Source organism: Salvelinus sp. IW2-2015, linkage group LG26, assembly GCF_002910315.2.
Source record: "Salvelinus sp. IW2-2015 linkage group LG26, ASM291031v2, whole genome shotgun sequence".
Lineage (NCBI taxonomy): Eukaryota > Metazoa > Chordata > Actinopteri > Salmoniformes > Salmonidae > Salvelinus > Salvelinus sp. IW2-2015.
Window position 1 is genome coordinate 30,318,802 of NC_036866.1, and position 23,828 is coordinate 30,342,629.

The 23,828-nt window shown below is 45.1% G+C and overlaps 1 protein-coding gene across 5 annotated transcripts in view; it reads left to right on the top strand.

The window, feature by feature from the left end:
• The window catches only part of rassf7a (Ras association domain family member 7a), a 55,425-nt gene that overhangs the window by 27,393 nt on the left and 4,204 nt on the right, over window positions 1-23,828 (top strand). For 4 of the 5 annotated variants that reach the window (XM_023971425.2, XM_023971424.2, XM_023971426.2 and 1 more), the window contains 2 exons: window positions 19,264-19,470; window positions 20,357-21,360. In XM_023971425.2, coding sequence (XP_023827193.1) covers window positions 19,368-19,470; window positions 20,357-21,360 — 1,107 coding nt within the window. In that variant the 5' untranslated portion in view covers window positions 19,264-19,367. Of the gene's footprint in view, window positions 1-11,342; window positions 11,401-19,263; window positions 19,471-20,356; window positions 21,361-23,828 lie in introns of all 5 variants that reach the window. The other variant, XM_023971427.2, reaches the window with a different exon arrangement.

The window sequence follows — 23,828 nt, forward strand, 5'->3', positions numbered from 1 at the left end:
AATTATGTGATTACAAACAGCAGTAGTTCCTGGTTTGGGGTTTTTCGTTATTGATTATTTGGACAAATCAGGATTTGGTGAAGGCGGTGCTTAAAATGGTGCAGTGATTTTCAATCCCGTCAAACCGGATGATAAGCGGTTTCCACTAGATTCCACAGACACAGAGTAAAAATTGGCTATATCTCCATCCTGCTCTGTTGACTGTGGACTGGTTGTACCACCATAGACACTTTAGCTTTGAAATATTGAAAAGTGCCTGAGCTGTGTGTGTGGAAATTAACTTTGTAAATGTATCCCAGGCATAAACAAAAAAAAGCTTAACCCCTCCCCCATGCCTCKCTCCTGGTTCGCAGGGGGTAGAGATATCTTCCCTAGAATAAATCAATCTCAACAGCCTGGCCAGTGTCAACTATGGATCCCTGACTGTGTGTGTGAACCAAACTGCAGGGTTATCTGACTGTGTGCACATACGCATGTCTGTGTGTGTCTGTGTGTGTTAAGAGGGGTGAAAGTGAGGTTTCTGGGGCTGGGACAGAGCGAGGCAGATGTACAACCCTGTTCCATTGAGGTGTCTGGGATACGAGGAGTTCCACCATAAATCTACATCCTCCCCTCCATCCATTCACCCCTCCACTTGGAGAGCGATAATCGTTACTTGTCCCCCAGTTTAATGAGATAGAGAGATTTGTGGCTGACACGTCCGCATCACTCTATAAATCTGTCCTAATGAGTGGCCTTAGTGTCACGCCCTGACCTTAGAGATACTTTTTTATTCTCTATTTGGTTAGGTCAGGGTGTGACTTGGGTGGGCAAATCTATGTTTCTATTTCTTTGTTGGCCTAGTATGGTTCCCAATCAGAGGCAGCTGTGTATCGTTGTCTCTGATTGGGGATCATACTTAGGCAGCCCTTTTTCCCACCTTAGAGTGTGGGATATTGATTTTGTTAGTTACTGTGTAGCCTGCAGAACGTTACTTTCGTTTATATTTTGCTGTTTTTTGGTGTTCATCTAATAAAGTAAGATGTACGCTTACCACGCTGCACCTTGGTCTCCTCATTCCATCAACGGACGTGCCACTTAGCCCTTCTTGGCCCTACACCCACCTATAGATCCCCACGGCATGACCCACACTCATGTCAATAATACCTTCATAGCATCCATAAACATCCACGTACTCGGCTCCCCTCACACCAAACCCCTTCTGCCCCTAAACCCATACCTTACTCCCCCCGTGACCTTACCTCTGTCCTGAACGCATGCTTTCACAACACACATTCCTCAGGGTGTAGGAATCCTGTTTCAAGTCAAGAGCCTCACCTGAAGGTCCACACACACACACAACACACACACACACACACACACACACACACACCACACACACACACACACACACACACCACCACACACCACACACACACACACACACACCACACACACACACACCACACACACACACACCACACACACACACACACACAAACAACACACCACACCACACACATTCCCGTGTCGTGTGAGCTCCTATCCCGCACTCTCCCAGGGCCATTATTAGATGTGCGTGTTAGGAGGTTTGCATATCCCTGAACTTAACCATGGAGCCACATGTTAATCTATATTACCTGTTTATTACCTAATCTGTGTATTACTTTGATAAATGTTTCACTAGTGTTTAGGAGATCAAATGAAGGAGAAGAAATGGATCCGTAGGAAACTAAGACGTGTTTAGTGTCATGGGATAGAGCTTGCTGTTGGTTGACTACAGTATCCATTGCATGACCCCAGGTTAGGAACTTTGAAAGATATTTCCCTCGTGTTAGGGAGAAGAAATGGAACTAGGTCSTCATAGAAACTAAGCTGAGTTCAGTTMAATTGAAACCAGTGTTGAATTGCTGTTGGGCAAATCGGACCAAATCTGTAACAATCATAGACGTCTCTGTTTCATAAGTTTGTACATCAGAGTAGAGTACAGTAGAGTTCAGTACAATACAGTAGTACATTAAAGTATAGTTCATTACAGTACAGTAGAATACAGTACAGTAAATTATACTCTACTCTAGTGTGCTTTACTATACTGTACTAAACCGTACTCTACTCTACAGTACAGTACTGTATTGTACTGACCTTTTCTTTATTTTCTTGTACTGTACTGTGCTGTCCAAACTTGTGAAACAGATGTCTATGATTGGTTCAGATTTGGACTGACCAAATTTCAACTACTTTTCAACGTCCTTGGATGTCTAATGTTGGTCGGTGCTCAGTGAATGGGAGGACTGGTTACAGTAAATGGAAAGAGAGGGGGTTCATGAGTAGGTGTCAGCAAGGTGACGTTAACTGGAGAGAGAAGAGAGGGGGTTGTCCAGACTGGTTTCATACACTTGCTTTGACCAGCTATGAGCTGACAGTGTGCCAGTGGAAGGGAGGACAGTAGCATGTGACCCAACTGTGGTTAGTGTCTGACTATTATGAATTCCTATTGTAGCCAATTCAGTTCTGATTTGGTAACAGAACGGCACGTTTTAATCACTTAATAAATCATAAACCAAATTGCAATCAGCAAAAACACTATAACTAATTGGTAGGTCTACCTTTACTTGTTACTTCTGTGAACTTTCATTATCCTCCCTCCTCATGAGAGAGAGAAATTTGAAAATATCTTAAAGAAAGACAAGACACTTGGTAATATTTCTTAAACTTACAGATGGTAAATAATTTCCGCAAAACTAAATATAAATGTTGATATTATTTGGCACGGTCTTTTGATGTATTTCTAGTATCTTTTAGGACTTTTTCTGGTAGATGTTGTCTAAGACCCATTTTCTGTCTGTTCTACCAGAAATCAAAGCCTTTGCTTATTCTTAATTTTTAGGATAGAAAATGGTTGAAAAAATGTATATATTCATTAATTTCACAAACATCTACTCTTATCTATCGTTTGACACCAAATTGTATATTCTCCTATGAACTTCACATGCTAGCGCTCATGGGGCTTTTTACACGGAAATGCCCTATTGTTAACATTGCAAGGCCCCAGCCAGGTTGGGTGACTTGGGAGGTAACCTAACTGGGTGGAATGCAGAACAGAGCTCATCTGTTAAAACATTCATCTAGCCGACAACTCCATGTTTTGGAGTCATATATTATTACTGTCTGTCCAGCCCTGTTAAAGTATACACACCTGCATTAGTCTGGACTGGAACCCAAAAGTCTCTCCCATTTGTTGTTTGGTTTTAGGCTATAGACAACTTTTAACTTAGTGTTTGGGATTTAACATTGTAACACTTTAAATGGGTATCATTTGGAACATTTTGGAGCATACTGCTGGAACATTAAATCCCCAAAAGGAAAAGAAAAAATTGATTTAATTATTGATGTAAGCAAACATGGAAAGAGCCTTAAATTACTAATGAGACCAGCCCATTGGTACTGGTGGCCGACACACACACACACACACACACACACACACACACACACACACACACACACACACACACACACACACACAACACACACACACCACACACACACACACACACACACACACACACACACACAACACACACACAACACACACACCCAACCCCCACACACACACACACAACAATGAGACTAGAACAGGGCCTATGAATATAGCTGTCATCAGTGCAATTTAGGAATCATTTTTTTTTATCCTTAAGGTAGGAATAAGAACTCTCCGTTCTTAAGTCCTAGATTTTTGGACACAAACCTAGCATCAACATGATATGATCTAGGCCAGTGATCATCAAATAGATTCAGCAGCGAGACAATTGTTTCTTGAACGGATGTCAGGGGACTGGAACATAATTACAAATAATTTGTAGACTGCAAATTGACATGTAAGCAGCCCAAACAGATATAATATTTGACTAAAACATAATCATTTCAAACCTTGCTTACATTTGTATAAGATCACATATATTTGCGTGGGAATACTTTGTAACAGATTTCCAAAATTACTTGGAGCTGATTTGCGGTGTTTTTACAGTCTTTTATGTCAACAATATTTTTGCTCAGAAAACTTTGGGGGCCGGTTGGGAAACTCTGATCTAGGCTAATTTCTTTCTCTTCTCTGTCTGACATTCTTTCTCTACTCTTTTATTCCTTTTTTTCAGTTATTCAAATTCAGCCACTTCAGAATGTGTTTTCATCCTGTGTGTGTGTGTGTGTGTGTGTGTGTGTGTGTGTGTGTGTGTGTGTGTGTGTGTGTGTGTGTGTGTGTGTGTGTGTGTGTGTGTGTGTGTGTGTTGTGTGTGGGTGTGTGTGGTGTGTTGTGTGTGTGTGTGTGTGTGTGTGTGTGTGTGTGTGTGTGTGTGTGTGTGTGTGTGTGTGTGTGTGATCTCCCTTCCAGGCCTGCGGTAGTGCTGAGTCAGGTAGAGAGTGTATAATTACACATATAGGTGCCCATCAGCAGTCTATGGCTGTAGCCTAGTAGCTCTGCTAACAATAAGGCCTCCTGTACTCTGTAGAGCTCAATAGCCACACCAGTCACTCCTCACTTTCTCCGTTTCTCATATCAGTGGAGGGGCTCTATAGGGCTGAGGCACGATAAGTAGCATTCTATTTTTCATCTTCATTTATTTACAAAAACGTTGCCTGCTGTATACTTTACAGTAGTGAATAAAGTGTTTATCCAGTTAGGTCAGTTGTGGATGAGGTAGGTCTGAGGAACTATGAGTAAGCCTCTATTGTTGTCTTTATTAGCCACTAAAACTGGGCCTGATACATAGTTCAGCTCTTCCCAAACTTTATTTCCTGCTGACGTCTGTCAAACTCCCACCTAAAACAGAGGTTTACCGCCCCACCAATTAAACAGAAGCAAATGGGTCGTTCCACCTCAAAAAGCACAAGAAAGAGGATTTCGACACCCACCATCTCAGATTGTTCTGAAATCATTTTTTTGTAGTTAGTAACAGATACGGTTAGCATTATAGAAATATAATTTGATCACTGAGAAATTAAGATACTTGATCGCACCCAAATTGGACATTTTAATTGATAGTATTCAGATGATATTCAATAAATATAGCACCAACATCTGGTTTGGACCAAACTTCTCCCTGCCATTGAGTAAGACATGAGGAATCCCAAAGAAATGGTCAAAAGCCACAACATACCCCCCCCCCCACACCCCATGCCAATCCCACCCCAACAACCAAGTATCAGCTCTCTATGTTTTACAAGTATTATAAAGCTGTGGCTTGGAGTATTACTTCTCCATACTATGTCATGTATTCCCTGTTCAGAGAAATTAATAATTGAAGTCACTTACATTATTTACCATAAAGTAGTATCACTATATGCTGCTGTTCATGTTATACTGCCACACTCTTTTATAAATTTTTCTGGTATCTTGTGTTTATTAAATAGATCACACCATTCCCTTTGCAACTTTGTGCAGAAAACCAATAGATTTGGCTCATTGTGAAAATAAATTGTGTCGTCATTGTCACATTTCAAGCCAGTCCTCCATGAAAGAAATTCAGTTTGTCCTAACCTAATGCTTAAACCCAACTATCATTGAATAGTCCAATAAGTGGCCGATCTATGAGATGGCTATCCCTATGCAATTCTCAAATTAACACTTTTCCTAAAAGCCCAAAACTTTGATGGAGAAATGAGCTAAGGACTAAAAAGTCGTTACAATCCTAATAAAATTATTAATTGCATGGCAGTCTTATGTTTTTCAATAAAATTATCAAAAAACAGCTCTTTGTATTGTGATTAGTGATATTTACCAGTAAACACAACGCAACCCAATACCATTACAATAGCAAAACACTATACAGTGTGTGTTTGGGAGTTTTACCATTGAAGACCCTTAAAGACCATAACATTGAAAACATTAGAACTGCTGTAGCCTAATTGTTTGGTTGTTCAGGGATGGTCTAGCAGTAACTAACACAGACCTTTTCTGAAGGGAATAAACCACACACAAAGGATCTGTTTCCTGGACACAAATCAAATCAAATTGTATTAGTCACATGTGCCGAATACAACAGTGAAATACTTACTTATGAGCCCCTAACCACCAATGCAGTTTAAAATAATACAGAGAAGAATAAGAAATAAAAGTAACAAGTAATTAAAGAGCAGCTGTAAAATAACAATAGTGAGACTATATACAGGGGGGTACCGGTACAGAGTCAATGTGCGGGGGCACCGGTTATTTGAGGTAATATGTACATGTAGGTAGAGTTATTAAATTGACTATGCATAGATGATAACAACAGAGAGTAGCAGCGGTGTAAAAGGGGGGGGGGGGGGGGCTCTCCGGTGCCGCTTGCCATGGGGCAGCAGAGGGAAAAGTCTATGACTAGGGTGGCTGGAGTCTTTGACAATTTTTAGGGCCTTCCTCTGACACTGCCTGGTATAGAGGTCCTGGATGGCAGGAAGCTTGGCCCCAGTGATGTACTAGGCCATTCACACTACCCTCTGTAGTGCCTTGCGGTCGGAGGCCGAGCTGTTGCCATACCAGGCAGTGATGCAACCAGTCAGGATGCAACCAGTCAGGATGCTCTCGATGGTGCAGCTGTAGAATCTTTTGAGTATCTGAGGGCCCATGCCAAATCTTTTCAGTCTCCTGAGGGTGAATAMATTTTGTCGTGCCCTCTTCACGACTGTCTTGGTGTGCTTGGACCATGTTAGTTTGTTGGTGATGTGGACACCAAGGAACTTGAAGCTCTCAACCAGCTCCACTGCAGCCCCGTTGATGAGAATGGGGGTGTGCTCGGTCCTCTTTTTCCTGTAGTCCACAATCATCTCCTTTGTCTTAATCACGTTGCACATTACGGCCAGGTCTCTGACCTCCTCCCTATAGGTGGTCTCATCGTCGTCGGTGTTTAGGCCTACCACTGTTGTGTCATCAGCAAACTTAATGATGGTGTTGGAGTTGTGCCTGGCCGTGTAGTCATGAGTGAACAGGGAGTACAGGAGGGGACTGAGCACGCACCCCTGAGGGGCCCCTGGGCTGAGGATCAGCATGGTGGATGTGTTGTTACCTACCCTTACCACCTGGAGTGGCCCATCAGGAAGTCCAGGATCAATTTCAGAGGGAGGAATTTAGTCCCAGGGTCCTTAGCTTATTGATGAGCTTTGAGGGCACTATGGTGTTGAACGCTGAGCTGTAGTCAATGAATAGCATTCTCACATAGGTGTTCCTTTTGTCCAGGTGGGAAAGGGCAGTAGGAGTGCAATAGCGATTGCATCATCTGTGACACAGTCTTAAGGAACTCCTGGTGCCCTCATGCATGTTTCAGTGTTATTTGCCCCGAAGCGAGCATAGAAGTAGTTTAGCTTGTCTGGTAGGCTCGTGTCACTGGGCAGCTCTCGGCTGTGCTTCCCTTTGTAGTCTGTAATGGTTTGCAAGCCCTGCCACATCCGACGAGCGTCAGAGCCGGTGTAGTACAATTCAATCTTAGTCCTGTATTGACGCTTTGCCTGTTTGATGGTTTGTCGGAGGGCATAGCAGGATTTCTTATAAGCTTCCGGGTTAGAGTCCCTCTCCTTGAAAGCAGCAGCTCTAGCCTTTCGCTCAGTGCGGATGTTGCCTGTAATCCATGGCTTCTGGTTGGGGTACGTACGTACGATCACCGTGGGGACGACATCATCGATGCACTTATTGATMAAGCTAATGACTGATGTGGTGTGCTCCTAAATGCCATCGGAGGAATCCTGGAACATATTTCAGTCTGTGCTAGCAAAATAGTCCTGTAGCTTAGCATCTGCTTCATCTGATCACCTTTTTATTGATCTAGTTACTGGTGCTTTTTTCCCCTCTGGTTGCACATTTAACATGCTGGTGGAAATGAGCTAAAACAGATTCAAGTTTCCTTGCATTAAAGTCACCGGCCAGTAGAAGCGACGCCTCTGGATGACTGTTTTCCTGTTTGTTTATGGCTGTATGGTCTTAGTGCCAGCATCGGTTTGTGGTGGTAAATAGACAGCTACGAAGAATATAGATGTAAACTCTCTAGGTAGATAGTGTTCCTTTTATCATGAGATACTCTACCTCAGATGAGCAAAACCTTGAGACTTCCTTAGATATCGTGCAGCAGCTGTTGTTTACAAAAATACATAGTCCACCTCCTGTTGTCTTGCCATACGCCGCTGTTCTATCCTGCCAGTACATAGTATAACCAGCCAGCTGTATGTTGATAGTCGTTCAGCCACAACTCTTTGAAGCATAAGATCTTCCGCGTAGGTCATCGATTTATTCTCAACAGATTGCAAGTTTGCTAGCAGAATGGAAGGAAGTGGGGGTTTATTCGATCGCCTACTAATTCTCAGAAGGCAGCCCGCCCTCTGGCCCCTTTTGCTCTGCCTCCTCTTCACGCAAATCACGGGGATCTGGGCCTGTTCCCGAGAAAGAAATATATTGTTCGCGTCGGGCTCGTCAGACTCGTTAAAGGAAAAAAAATATTCTGCCAGTCCGTGGTGAGTAATCGCAGTCCTGATGTCCAGAAGTTATTTTCGGTCATAAGAGACGGTAGCGGCAACATTATTTACAAAATAAGTAAAACATTTTTTGCAAAGAAACGAACAAAAACACAATCGGTTGGGGACACATAAAACGTCAGCCTTCTTCTCCGGCTCCATTGTTGTGATTAAGTTTAAAAGAAAGACAAACTGAATTACTTTCAAGGAGGACTGGCTTGAATTGTGAAGATGACAACACAATTTATTTTCATAATGAGACAAATCTTTTGGTTTTCTACCCAAAGTTGCAAAGGAAATGCTGTGATCTATTTAATAAACACAATTGACCAGCATAATGGATAAAAGAGTGTGGCGGTATAACAGGAACTACGGAATCTAGTGGCCACCTGCTACTTTCACAGTACTGTTTGGTAAATAATGCAAGTGACAGAGATATTTTTCTGAACAGGGGAATAAAACATTACTAGATCACAGGAAATACATGACATAGTATGGAGAAGTGATATGTAACGATTGAAAAGGAATCAGCTGTGACCCACCAGTTGTCCCTGACCCACCATTTGGAAAACACTGGTCTAGTGAACATAACTGTTAAGTTAGTTAAATCAGCCAAAAACAGTGAATTTAGTCAGGCCAGTGAGTGGATGAGGTAGGGGTGAGTCATTAGTGTGAGCAAAACCTATATTCTTCTCTTGGTATGATTAAACCACACCATAACCTCTGATTGGGCATGACTATATAAACCGTTTTGCCCAGATGTGTGCTTTTTCTGTGGTTTAGAGTAGGAACCTGTCATCAAGTCACTGTCCCACTGACGGACTCTGACTGATGATGATGAGAAGTCAACTCCTTTGTCAGTATTGCCATGCTTGGTAGCTAGTTGATGATCGTTGGGATTTCACCCAGACTGTGGTTTTCACATTGTGCTGTTCGGCTGCAGGACTGACACTCTGAATGTCTTGTGTGTCTGTCTCTGTCGGTCTGTCCGTTAGCCTTATTGTTGTTGGTGTTTATACTSTATGTTGCTACTGTTGGTTTATATGTATCCAACTGGGTGGTTACTCTGCATCTTTTAAACTGAATGAGATGTTGCTCAACAATGCCTGGCTGGCATATGCCTTGTCATTTCACAGAGCCGTAGAGACACAGGTGTCCACATTATTAACTAACCACTAAAACACTGTTGACAGGCTTTGAGAACACATATTTATTATAAAATATGTTTTCATTCTTGCAGCAAATAAACCCACAAACCTGGAGGATATAAGGCTTCAGCAAGCCAATCAGTATAATGAGTTGATATTGATGTCTGTAGCAGTGAAGTGTTCTTCTATATGAGTGGCTGAAGCCACTTATTACCACAGTTTATGATGCCTCCTGCTAAATCATTAGCATCTGAATAGTGCTACCACAGACAGACAGAGGGGATATTTTCAAAGAGGCTCTGCCGATCGGTCACATGTGTTTGGGATTTGTTCAGAGAAATATTTGCCAAATTAATGTGCTGTGAAATGCATTATTCATGAGTTGTTTTGGCGCTCCATTCGCCGGAAAACCAGGCAACCACTCAGTCTAATTAGCAAGCTGTGTCCAACCTGGACTCAGGGGTAGATGTAACATATTAAATGTAAATCCGGGACGTGCCAATTAGTATGATATGTTACATTTCGCATMGTGTGTATTCATTTTGGATGTCCGTCATCCATTTGGTATGATATGTTACGTATTACAATTTATATGATATGTCYCYAATTGCGATTCGTACAATATGTTACAAATGTGCAAAACATATGAAATGTTACCAATTCCAATTTGTTGCGAATAACGTTAGCTAGGTGGCTAACGCCAATGTTAGCTAGATAGGTAACATTAGCTAGGCTAGGGGTTAGGATTAGGGATAAAGATTAGGGTTAGGGTTAAAGTTAAGTTTAGGAGTTGGTTACAGGGTTAAGGTTAAGGTGAGGGGAATGGTTAGCTAARGTGCTAAGTAGTTGCAAAGTAGCTAAAAAGTAGTAAGTAGTTGCAAAATTGCTAATTACCAAAATTATAAAGTTGTCCGTGATGAGATTTGAATATGTAACCTTTGGGTTGCTAGACATTTGCGTTATACCTCCACCCATCAACCTGACCAACCAACCAACCTACTTTCYTTATTTACTCAAGTAACCTTCTGTCTTATGTAACCATACCAAATTTGAGTGTCCCGAATGTACTTTTACTATGTTACGCCTAGTCTATGAGACCAGGCTGTCTAGAGAGGCCAGAGCAGCCTGGCCCCCTCTGTGTGAGAGAAAAAACGTCACACACACACACACACAGCTATACAGACTGTGAGACAGGAGAAAAAACCTGCCTCTACCTCCACACACAGGGACCTTTCTGCTTTTTTTGTTTTGCTAAGACCTCCTAATAAACTAAACCTTTCGTTGAAGTTTTGTTGTTGTTCAAACCTCTTTATTACATTGTCACAGACCGTAAAGGTTAATCCGCTCGAGTCTGAGGTGTGGTCCTGTTTGAAAAGTTCTCCAGGAATTAAAGTCCTTTTTAGGCCAGCATGTGGAGGCTTGAGTTCACAGATCTTATTTCCTCCAGGGCCTGTGACCACTCCCTGTTCTCTACTGCAGTCAGTCAGTCAGTCAGTCAGTCAGTCAGTCAGTCAGTCAGTCAGTCAGTCAGTCAGTCAGTCAGTCAGTCAGTCAGTCAGTCAGTCAGTCAGTCAGTCAGTCAGTCAGTGCAGCTCTGTAGGAGGACAAAGCTACTGCTAATCACTTCTGCATGTGAACACATATGCTTAGATATGGCCTACTGCAGGATGCAGTTTTGTGGGCTTTTTATGTCTGTGGTCAGAGTGTCAGAATGTGACAGCTTCTTGTCTTTCTCCTCCTCAGACATCCAAGGAAGTTAGAAACTGCTAGGCTGCTTGCTCTGGACTGTTGCTAAATAAAGGTACAAGAAGACTGCACACTCAGATCTACAGTACGCTCCCATCTGGTTTATTGAAACAACATTTTGTAATGTTTCTCGACTCTTGAGTCTTCTTTTATTTTTTGCTGAGCCTGAGCCTTGACCTCTAGCACCTGCTCCAAACCACTGGACGTGTGTGTCATCTTGTCTTCACTACATGCTCTGTAGTGGAGACATCCGGTGGTGCGGTTATGTTGTCAGAACCCTGCTGGATGCAGATGACGATGATTTGACCTAATTGGCTGTTTTATTAGTCTTATCTGTCTCACTTGTGGAGCTGCTCTGAACGATGGAGGGACAGAAGAAGAATAGAGGGAATGGATGTTAGAGGACAAAAGAAAGTTTAATCAACAGTTTTATTATAGCGTTATCGCTGTCCCACCTGGGGCAGAATGGTCATAAAACAGACGGCCTGACAAGACGGACAGAACCAACAAAGCCGGTAATGAGTGTCAAGCCGAACAAACAAAGCGAGCGTGAGGACGACATAAATATGTGGAGCCCATTGTGACAGACTATGTTGTTGTACATTACCAATAGGAGCAGCAATCAGTGTCTCTGGGGTGCAAAGCAAGAGGAACCCAGAGGAATACATGTGTGACCATTGTAACAATGAGTCTCCCCAAAGTGCAGATGGGACCAGGGTGGTTGGTGCCAGCTGTTTACTGTCTCTGTCTCTGCCCGGGGGTGAGAGTGGCACAGCAGGCAGAGCCGTGCCCGTCGCTAGGGCACTGCCTACTGTCCAGACCGCCAGAATGACACTCATTATCACACTGTTTACTTCAGGGAGCTGGGGGTGATACTTACACTGGTACTGGCTGTTGGTGTGTCAAGGACTGTGTGTGTTTGCCTGTGAGTGAGGACAAAAGGGAGAACAGAGATTTTGTTTTAATGTTTGTGTTTCACAGAGAAAGAGAACGTATTTGAAACTCTGTGTGTGTGCGTCATCTTTGAGGGTGTGTGTGCTGTACACTGGCCTTTGTTCCTCATTGTTCTCCTCTCTTCCATGTGACTACTCAGTGACAAGGGATACTCAATCTCTCTCTCGCTCTTTGATTGTACAATAATAGTTTTGAGCCTTGGTGTCAACAGTGCTTTCTCTCTGAGGGGCGGGGATAGATTTGAATTAGCATGTAGCACAGTTAGTGTGGGCACACATCCACCCATACCGCTCCTTGCTTTTCACTGCCTAAGGGGCAGGTGTTGGATCGGATTCATATCCTAAAGCACATGCGGAAAGTTTTCCCATATCCTTTATTCTAAGGTGTGTCTGACGTACAGTAAGTAGGTGTGTCTTTGTGAAAGTGAATGTGTGTATGCGTGTTCCCCTCTATGAACAGCTGTGGAGTACATATGGAGGCCTCTTCATGCTCTGCTTGTCTTGGGCCCTGTGCTGTATACAGGCCGACACTGTAACTCATATAGATACAAACAGTCTTTTACACACAGACGGAAAGATATATGCTGCCTGTGTGTCGGTGTAGGCTTTGATGCTGATCACTTGAGGAAAACCTGTACTGAGTCTGTTGTGCTCTGTCGAGTGTAGATATGTGTTCCTGTCCCCCTGAGAGCTGACCCTAGTAGCTTGGCTGACATTAAACTAGACAAATGTCACCATTGAATGACCATCACCTCTACTGTACGGTGGAAACTTAGAATTGGTTGGCATGGACCACTGTGTGCTTGCTTGTGTGAATCTGTGTGCGTTTGCGTCAGCAGTCATGCTACCAGCAAAAAGATTGTAATCAGATTAAAGATACTTTTGAAAAACTGCGTACTTGTGTGAATCTGTGTGCGTTTGCGTGAGCGTGCATGTGTGTGTGAATCTTTGTGAATGTGTGTGTGTGTTTAGAGTGATCTATCAAGTGAGTTAGTAGCCACAGGAATGTGTCTATGGTTACCATGGTTAGAGGTTATCAGGGCAAGGAGCTCTCTCTTCTGAGGAAGAACACCTGATTATTCACCCTATTCAATCCTAGAACAAGCTGTGGCAAGAGTCAGCCTTAGCCTTCAGAGCACCAGACTAGACCTGTGTGTCAGTGTTTGTTTCTTCCATTGGAATAATGATGAGTGTGTGTAGCAAGCCATGTTGGAGGCTTCATGATGATGATGATGATGAGAGGCATGAAAAGAGAAGGGAAGTGAGAGAAGGGAAGGGCACATGTCTGTAATCACTGTTCTGTCTCTCTGGGTGGATCTGGGCTGAACTAGGAGATAAGGAGCAAAAGCAGAGCAGCATTGAGCAACTTAGGGTGGGTTGAGGGGATGGGGTCCGGGCGGGGGATATTTCTGGGCTGCTTTTTGTCTGTTCTCTGAGACTTTTGGGTGTGGAGGGCCTGGGTGGATATTTGTGTTTTTGAAAACCTGGAAAGTGGTGATGGATGTGTTTCTGAACATGTGTCAGTGGTCTGTGTGGATCCTCCACACCTTTCACACAACCACATAGATGAGTGTTAGTCAGGCCTTGAAATGCCACTGTAAGGATGTGGTGAAGTCGACCTGAAGACAGTTGGGGTTGGAGAAGCTGTCAGAGGCTGCTGGACGTCTCATTGACATACTTACATTATCCCAGGATAGATGTGCACGATTAATTACGTATGATATTTCATGCTGTTGTTGGTGGCATGTTGGCATGCTGTTGTTGGTGGCATGTTGGCATGCTGTTGTTGGTGGCATGTTGGCATGCTGTTACAGGGCGGCAGGTAGCCTAGCGGTTAAGAGCATTGGGCCAGTAACCGAAAGGTGGATGATTCGAATCACTGAGCCAACTAGGTGAAAAATCTGCTGAAAGAGTTTGTATAATAAAAAAAAATTCTCCAGAAGGTAGGGGTCATAGTCACTTTTCCTAAGTCACTTTTATTGTATATTAGAATAGAATATGTTTTAAACACTACTACATTAATGTGGATGCTACCGTGATTATGGATAATCCTGAATGAATTGTGAATAATGATGAGTGAGAAAGTTACAGAGGGTCAAAGATCATACCCCCAAGAAATGCTACTCTCTCGAAATTACCAAAAAACAGGGGATTTGACCCTCTGTAACTTGCTCACTCATCATTATTCACAATTCATTCAGGATTATCCATAATCACGGTAGCATCCACATTAATGTAGTAGTGTTTAGAAACATATTCTATTCTAATATACAATAAAAGTGACTCCAAAATGAGCTCAACGTAACACACCGGGAGTCAGAAAGCAGGTGCAGAAGGTGAAGTGAATYATGAACTGATGACATGAGAAGAGTACTGAATGTGGGACAAAACAATAACACCTAAGCACTGATGACAACTGAGGGTAGTGATGAAGTCCAGGTGTGCCTAATGATGGGACACAGTCCACCAGGTACTGAAGCCGACCCCCACGACGTTGGGAGTCCAGGAGGGATCTGACGGCATAGGCAGGGCTTCCCTCAACATCCAGGGGAGGTGGAGGGGTGTCGTGGGAGACAGCATCAGCCAGGTGCACCAGGAACCATCGGTCTGAGGAGGGAAACATGAAAATAGGGTCGGATCCGGTAGTTAGTGGGGAGCTGTAATCGGTATGTTAACTCAATGACCCTCCGGAGGACATTGAAATGCCCCACAAACTCAGCTTCCGACAGCGCAAGCGGAGCAGGAGGTTCCTGGTGGAGAGCCAGACACGATCACCAGGATGGAACACGGGAGCCTCACTACGGTGGCGGTCCGCCTGGTCCTTCTGTCGGTTGACGGCGCATTGGAGCCTCTCGTGGGCAGCGTTCCAAACCTCCTCTGCACGCCGGAACCACTCATCCACCGCAGGGGCTTCGGTCTGGCTCGGTGTCCACGGGGCCAGGGCCGGCTGGTACCCCAGGACGCACTGGTAGGGAGACAGCTCGGTGGAGGAGTGACAAAGTGAGTTCAGAGGCCCACTTCCCCTGCCGGTCCTGACAGTGACTTCTAAGGAACCTCCCCAGCTCCTGYTTGGTCCTCTCCACCTGCCCATGGGACAGAGGCCAGTATCCAGATGTGAGACTGACCATGACCCCCAGCTTCTCCATGAAGGCTCTCCCACAGTGAGACTGAGTGGTGCTGTGATGTGCYTAATTGTGCCGGATCCCAATGGTCGCGTATCCGGGGCTTGGGACAGGAAAAGTAGAGGAGAGCGGGTATGAGGTTAAGTTCAGGGAGGAGGCGAGGGCCTGGTCGATGATGTTCCCAGTGGCACCGGAGTCCCTTCCACTGATCTCCTGCTACTGTCCTCCCTTCCACTGGTCTCCTGTTACTGTCCTCCTTTCCACTGGTCTCCTGCTACTGTCCTCCCTTCCACTGGTCTCCTGCTACTGTCCCCCCTTCCACTGGTCTCCTGCTACTGTCCTCCTTCCACTGGTCTCCTGCTACTGTCCTCCCTTCACTGGTTCTCCTGCTGCTGTCTCCCTTCCACTGGTCTCCTGCTACTGTCCTCCCCTTCCACTGGTCTCCTGCTACTGTCCTCCCTTCCACTGGTCTCCTGCTACTGTCCTCCCTTCCACTGGTCACCTGCTACTGTTCCCTCCACTCCGGTCTCCTGCTGCTGTCCCCCTTCCACTGTCCTCCCTTCCACTGGTCACCTGCTACTGTCCTCCCTTCACTGGTCTCCTGCTACTGTCCCTCCCTTCCACTGGTCTCCTGTTACTGTCCTCCTTCCACTGGTCCCCTGCTACTTCCCTCCTTCCACTGGTCACCTGCTACTGTCCTCCTTCCACTGGTCACTGCTACTGTCCTCCCTCACTGGTCACCTGCTACTGTCCTCCCTTCCACTGGTCACCTGCTACTGTCCTCCCTTCCACTGGTCACCTGCTACTGTCCCCTTCCACTGGTCTCCTGCTACTGTCCTCCTTCCACTGGTCCCTCTGCTACTGTCCTCTTCCACTAGTGGTCTCCTGCCTAACTCGTCCTCCCTTCTACTGGTCTCCTGCTACTGTCCTCCCTTCCACTGGTCTCCTGCTACTGTCCTCCCTTCCACTGACATGTTGTTATGTTGAGCTCATAAGTTTTTTTTTTCTCTTTCTGTCTTCTAGTGGTCAAGGCAAGACTGTGAAAACAGTCTTGACAGCCCCTCCCTCTCACTCTACCCCTTTCTCTCTCTCCTCTCTCAATATAATGTCACTTCTCCCAGCTCTTACTGACACCTGCCATGACACCTACCCTTTTTTCGATTTACTGTATCAAGCACCGACTGACAGTGGACGTCCTTGGATGTTGAAAGTAGTTGAAATTTGGTCAGTCCGCCCTGGCCAGACAAAATCTGAACCAATTACAGACGTCTATGTTTCACAAGTTTGGACATCACAGTAGAGTACAGTAAATAAAAAACTTTGCTTATTCCTGGAAAATGGTTTAAAAACACATATGCCTTATTTCTCTTAGCTTCCATTTGACACCAAATTGTATGTTCTCCTATAAACTTCACATGATAGTGCTCATGGGGCTTTTTACATGGTAATGCCCCATAGATACCACCGTTGTTCCTGTGACAAACAAACAGTGAGAATAGCCAGGCAGTAATGTGGTTGGTTTATTTCCTGTTGGTGTGCTTGATCACATTTCACTGTCTAGGAGGTGTGTTTTTGTGGGAGGACAGCTTGTCATGGCACACTCAACTCCTAAGCTGTCACAGGGTGTCATAGGCAGCGTGAGAACCTGTCACACTAGGGCTCGTTTGGACAATAAGACTTGGCCAGGTGAGGTGCTATATGAGATTGAGCTAATGTATAGGGGTCAGAGGACAGATACCTCTGTTAATCCAAAGCGTTACCCTCTTCTTATCTAATATGTACTCACCTTATCTCACCAACTGATTTTACAACCATCTGAAAACACTAGATAAATTAAAGGAAATCTTTGGAAGCCTATATCAACGTTTACACRTGCTTCCACCTATCGTCCAGTTCTGCAGGATCAATACAAGTGACAAGGAATGGAAGCCATTTTGTAGAATTCAGGTGTAGTGTTTGTTCCAGTTTCCTACCTGAGTGTGTTGAGCGGTGTCTCTCTCAGGCCACTATGATGGGTTGGTGTTGGATGCCATGTTTGATTTACTGGGTTACTGAGTGTATTTTTAGAGTCCTAGTCTTCTCATAGACAAAGGAGAGTTTGTTCCAGCGTCTCTCTCCCTCTCTCTCACACAGGCCTGTAAGGTAGCATTCCACGGCTCTCGGCCTGACCGATACCAGAGGAAGGAAAGAGGGCTGTTATTGAAGGAGATAAGCAATGCGATAGAGATTGATGACTCATTTAATCTCATCTCGAATAGAGTGAACTCACTTTGGTCTGTGTGTGAGTTTTTTATGTGCAGTCGTGATAATTCCACCATAGTGCTAGAATGCTCTTTTGGTGAGGTTGATAAGCAGATTAACCCTCCCTCCCTGACTTGCATTCTAAATGAAAACAGCCTGTGTGAGTAACCGGAAGATAGATACAAATGTGGCAATGTTGAGTTGTGACTCCTTTGTGTGGTGGTGTTGTGAATAGTTCGGTGTCCTGTTGCCAAATGTGCTCCCCTGTTGCTCTCCAGCTCATCCAGTGTTTGGCCTGTAAATACCACATCATGAGTAATGTTGGGGGTAGCTTGGTCACAGGGAGGGGYGCTAGTAATGGTATATAAACCGTAATAATGACGGTTTGTTAAGAAAGCTGGAATTTTTGTGCTCATCAGATGAAGTCAGTGCATTCCTGCTGGGCAGCTCCCGTATAGGTGGCGCCTGGACCACAGTCAACACTCAATGGGGAGGAGATAATAGAGGATTTGGGTAAAAACACCTCAGCGAGAGGAGGGGGAGGAGCTAGGCTAGGGGGAGGAACTCGAACACTAGCTGTGCTGTGTGCCAGTTACACAGCAAGTGGGTCATATGATCTATTACTCATGTTGACAGAACCTTTCTAAGGATCACACTGCCATATTGGTGTCTTTGGCCTTACTGAGTTATCATGTGCCAAATGAGACACTTTATAGGCCTAGCCTACTACTACTGTCATAAAAAAAAAGGTTTCTGTGTGTGCTTTATTGACTTTGAGTCAGGCTACACATGTTATCGCCTTGTTATTAGTGGAATACAGATCAAGCATAGTCATAAATCGGCACACAGGGAAGTGGTAAGTGCTGCTCCTGTTCGTCACTGTGAAATACACTCAGGCTTAAATCTCATCCTGTGTTAGGCTGCGCTGCTCTTCCCAGAGACAGTCTGAAGTTCCAAGTCTGCCAAGTCTGCCAGGTCTGCCAGGTCAGCTCCTGGTGGGAGGCATCAAAGTGTAACACACACACACACCGAGTGGCTACAGTGCATTCTGCCTGTCCACTCCTCTTGGCAATAAGCTGTCTTAACGTCTTTGAAGGAGGGAAGTGGAGATATTAATTGGGTTACAGATCTGTGTTGACGCTCTCGGGTCCGTGAGGTACCATCGGAGCTTTAACTAACCAACAGGAAACTTCAGGAACGCAATACTCGGCTCTGCTCAGCTCCCCAGGGGCAGTGGGCTGGAAATGTAAACCTCAGTCACTACTGGTAGACTCAGTCACACATACGCAGGGCCTGACGTCAAAACGGCTCTGTTACGTATAGAGCCTGCAGGAGAGATGCTAAACCCATAGCCTCAATAATCAACAGATGGAGAAGGAAATGGGCCACTTGTATGTGACACAGATGCCTACAGGGTGTGTTAAATTTAGCAACAATAATATGCTGCTGTGTCTTGAGGGATTACTTTTTTTCACCCCCTTTGGCTGGATAACGTTGTGGAAGTTCGACATGTTCCTTGTAACACGTATAGTATTTTGGTACGGCCGGTTGGTTGGTTGTGAGGGTGTTGTTTAATCTTATCCATGTTTCTCTTCCTTGCAGAGAGGAGTCGGTAGTACCATGCAATGCTGAACTGAGCCAAACCGAGCCAAGCCAAGCGGATCTAAACTGAAGTCCTTGTCACATCTCGTAGCGTGGCGTCTCAGATGGAGCTGAAGGTGTGGGTGGATGGAGTGGTGCGCGTTGTCTGTGGCCTATCAGAGGAGACTTCCTGCCAGGATGTGGTCATCGCACTGGCTCAGGCCATTGGTCAGTATCTCAGTTCCTCTTCCTCTCTAGGGTATAAGTTCTGTCCCTCGACATCCTTAAGGCTCTTTCCAAACCAACCCTGACTGGCCCCTACCCCATAGTCACCTGGCCCCTACCCCATAGTCACCTGGCCCCTACCCCATAGGTCACCTGGCCCCTACCCCATAGTCACCTGGCCCCTACCCCATAGTCACCTGGCCCCTGCCCCATAGTCACCTGGCCCCTACCCCATAGTCACCTGGCCCCTACCCCATAGTCACCAATCTGAAAAGATTGGATAGGATTCAGCAATATGGTGAGAATCCCACTGATCATAGGGCAAGGTGTCTTCCACCTATCCCATCCTTTCTGACCTCAAAGAAGTGCCAAGGGGGAAAGGGGCTAGGAGTTGACTTGGTATGGAGCAAGCTTCTGTCACCACACTCTCAGGCTGTACTGAAGCCGCATACTGCAGTGCCAAAAACTAAACTCCATATTTAGCAGTTTCCTTTCCTCTGTGAGTGAGCGGCTGCCAGGTCATTAGGGAGAGCTTGTCCTCATTTCAGAGTCCTCATGGAGATTTCAGTTTGTTTGAACATGTTTATATGTTGTATAAGACTTATACAACAGTCTTCTACTCATATTTTTCATTGCTAAGAGAAGTGAGAGAGAGTTGAGTGAAGGACTGCAGACCTAGAGTTTAGAGTCTTGTATAGCCATTAGCCATAGCCCAGAGCCAGAGAGAGGGCAACTAGCAGTTAACTGTATAGATTATGGAACTTTGGGTGTCAACATGATGCCCACTTACTGTGTATTTGTGTGGTGATGTCTGGTATGTGTGGTGATTTATGGCTCTCTGTCTCTCCCTCTCTCTCCCAATCTCTTTCCCGCTCTCTTCCTGCCACAGGTCAGACGGGTCGCTACGTGCTAATCCAGAGACTGAGGGACTCAGAGAGGCAACTGTTAGCCAATGAGAAGCCCCTGGAGTCCCTGGCCAAGCTGGGCCAGCACAGCAACGATGTCCAGTTCTTCCTGCGCCGCACCGGCCCCAGTAGCAGTGATGGACCAGGGTCTGGCTCTGGCTCCAGCCAGGACCGGGTCACCCCTCTTCCCCTGCCCAAACACCCCAACCCAGAGCCCCTCAAACACAACCAGCCCAAGAAGTCCCTTACCTTCAACCTGGGGCCCTCCACCTCCCCCAGAACCAAAGCCAAGCAGCTCATCAGAAAGTCTCCCCGCGACTCCCCCGAACAGAGGGCCTCACCCAGCCCCATCCCTCCCCACTATGCTCCCTCCCCACACTCCCACTCCCCCTCTCCCTCCTCACACTCCCCTTCTCCCTCCCCCCACTCTTCCTCTCCCTCCCCTCCAGTGGGCCCATCCAAAGAGGAGGTTTTCCGGCAGGTTCTTCAGCAGCAGGAGAGGCTGAGGGCCATTGAGGCCCAGCTGGAAGCCATGGAGAGAGACTCTCGGTCCTGGAACAGGGCCTCCCCGGCCCCCTCCCCTGTCCCAGAGGCTCGTCTCCCGGAGGAGATGGAAGCTCTGGAGCAGGCAGCCAGGAGGAACCAGGCCGAGTTGGCCCACGAGACGTTCTGGGAGGAAGAGCTGCAGGCGGAGGTGGAGAGAGAGAGGGGGATGAGGAGGAGGCTGGGGGAGCTCCATTCCAAGATGGACGACTGCGGCCGGCGACTCCARGACTTCTCGTCTCGCTCCGCCCAGCTTGAGCAGCAGATCCAACAGGAGAGCCTAGGTGGCGCCGCCCCGCCTGGGAGGGCCAATCAGGCAGGGGGTGAGGAGTCCCTAGGGGCGATGAGGGCGGAGCTACAGAGCCAGGGGAGGCACAGCGAGGAGCTGGAGGGGGCGTTATCAGAGACGGACAAGGGTCTGGGGAAGGCCGAATCACTGCTGCAGGTAAGGAGAGAGGGCAGGGCCCTGGAGAGAGGGGTGTAGCTCACTCTCTCCTTCACCCACACACCTACCCAGTACCCACAAGAAGCTCAATGGTTGTAGCTCAGTGGTTCCCAAATGGGGGGTCAATGGTGTGGGACAAACTGATTCAAACCTGGGAAACCAAGTGAGCCAATCAATGACATCAATCAATTAATGGTGGTCTGCAGTGATCTTTTACGTTGTGATCTGGTGGATCACAAGAACATTTGAAAAACTTTATCAAAAATGTTTGGGAACCACGGGTGTAGCTACCCTCGCTCCCCCCTCTTGCCAGCACACTGCAGCAAACACACACGTATACACTTATCAGTGCAATGACACTCAACAACAAGTAAATATGATCTCTAACTCCAATGGTGATGGGGAAATCTACAGTATATTTAGTGGGAAAAAAACTGTCTCAAAATTAAACAATGTTTTGTACTTAAATTCAACTTGTATCTAATTGGAAGAATGTTTGCTATGAATTGTAATGTGACCCCTGTTGGGTGTCTGACTGAACTTGCTTGACTGGTATGATTGGCTGTGACAGCCTAGTTCTCATCTGGACCGATTGGATATACTCTCCCATATACGAATCTGTACTCTCATTCGTATGACATTGACAGTACCTCTACTTCCTTATATACTTGTATCTTAAAACTTCTTATGGCTGCAATCCCGMTAACGGGATGATATGACAACAGCCAGTGAAAAGTGCAGGGCGCCAAATTCAAACAACAGAAATCTCATAATTAAAACTCCTCAAACATACATGTATCTTATACCATTTTAAAGGTAATCTTGTTGTTAATCACACCAAAGTGTCCGATTTCAAATAGGCTTTACAGCGAAAGCACCACAAACTATTATGTTAGGTCACCGCAAAATCACAGAAAAACAGTTATTTTTCCAGCCAAAGACAGGAGTCACAAAAAGCAGAAATAGGGATAAAATGAATCACTAACCTTTGATGATCTTCATCAGATGACACTCATAGGACTTCATGTTACACAATACATATATGTTTTGTTCGATAAAGTTCAAATTTATATCCAAAAACCTCAGTTTACGATGGCGCCATGTTCAGAAATGCCTCCAAAATATCCGGAGAAATTACAGAGAGCCACGTCAAATAACATAAATACTCATCATAAACTTTGATGAAAGATACATGTTTTACATAGCATTAAAGATACACTTGTTCTTAATGCAACCGCTGTGTCAGATTTCAAAAGCTTTACGGCAAAAGCACACTATTCAATAATCTGAGAACAGCGTTCAGCCACAAAAGGAAGCCATACAGTTACTGCCAAATTGTGCAGTCAACAAAACTCATAAAAAGCATTATAAATCTTCWRTTACCTTTGCTGATCTTCGTCGGAATGCACTCCCAGGACTCCCACTTCCACAAGAAATGTTTGTTTTGTTTGGTAATGTCCATCATTTATGTCCAAATAGCTATTTTTGTTAGCGTGTTTGGTAAACAAATCCAAAGTCAGGAAGCACGTTCACTAAAGCAGACGAAATGTCAAAAAGTTCCGTAACAGTCAGTAGAAACATGTCAAACGATTGTGTTGGACTGTGCTATCCGTAAATTTTTAAACAAGAAAATTGTGCTGTCTGGTTTGCTTAATATAAGGAATTTTCAATTCTTACTTTTATATTTACTTTTGATACTTAAGTATATTTAAAACCAAATACTTTTAGACTTTTACTCAAGTAGTATCTTACTGGGTGACTTTCACTTTTACTTGAGTCATTTTCTATTAAGGTATCTTTACTTTTACTCAAGTATGACAATAGAGTACTTTTTCCACCACTGTTCAGTTGCACAAGTGCATTTTCTTGGCTTGACTTGGCCACAAGCAGGTCTGTCAGAGTTTGCTTACAGTTGGAGACGGTAATGTTGTTTACAGCCGGACTGATATATCGGTTCACTGATATTGTCGGCCGGAATTGGCCTTTTAATGCTATATCGGTATCGGCTGATAACTCCACAATAACCGATATTCAAAAAATAGGATGAAAAAAAGGAATTTCATGCTTATCTGAACACTTGTGGACATTCTTATGTGTCATTATTGTCACAAAGTTTGTAACATAGTTAGTGGACAATTGCTCTTTTGGATGGKCATTTTTTTATTTCCCCGCTGTAAAACAGTATATCGGCAGATATATCAGTATCGGAAAGTTTTGCCCCCCCAAAAAATCAGAAATGGTATCGGACCCCAAAAAACATATTGGTGAGGCTCTAATGTTGTTGTTGTGGCGAGGCTGTGCCTGCAGTGTGAATAATGGCCTTACCCAGTTGGAGGGAAACACAAGCCTCATCATAATCCACATGAAACCTGATACTCGAACAGAGCCACTTTGTGGATCAGGGCTACTGTTCAGGTCAGATWCACCCAGAATTGTACATTCTGTTTCAGTATGAAGAACAGCTTTTT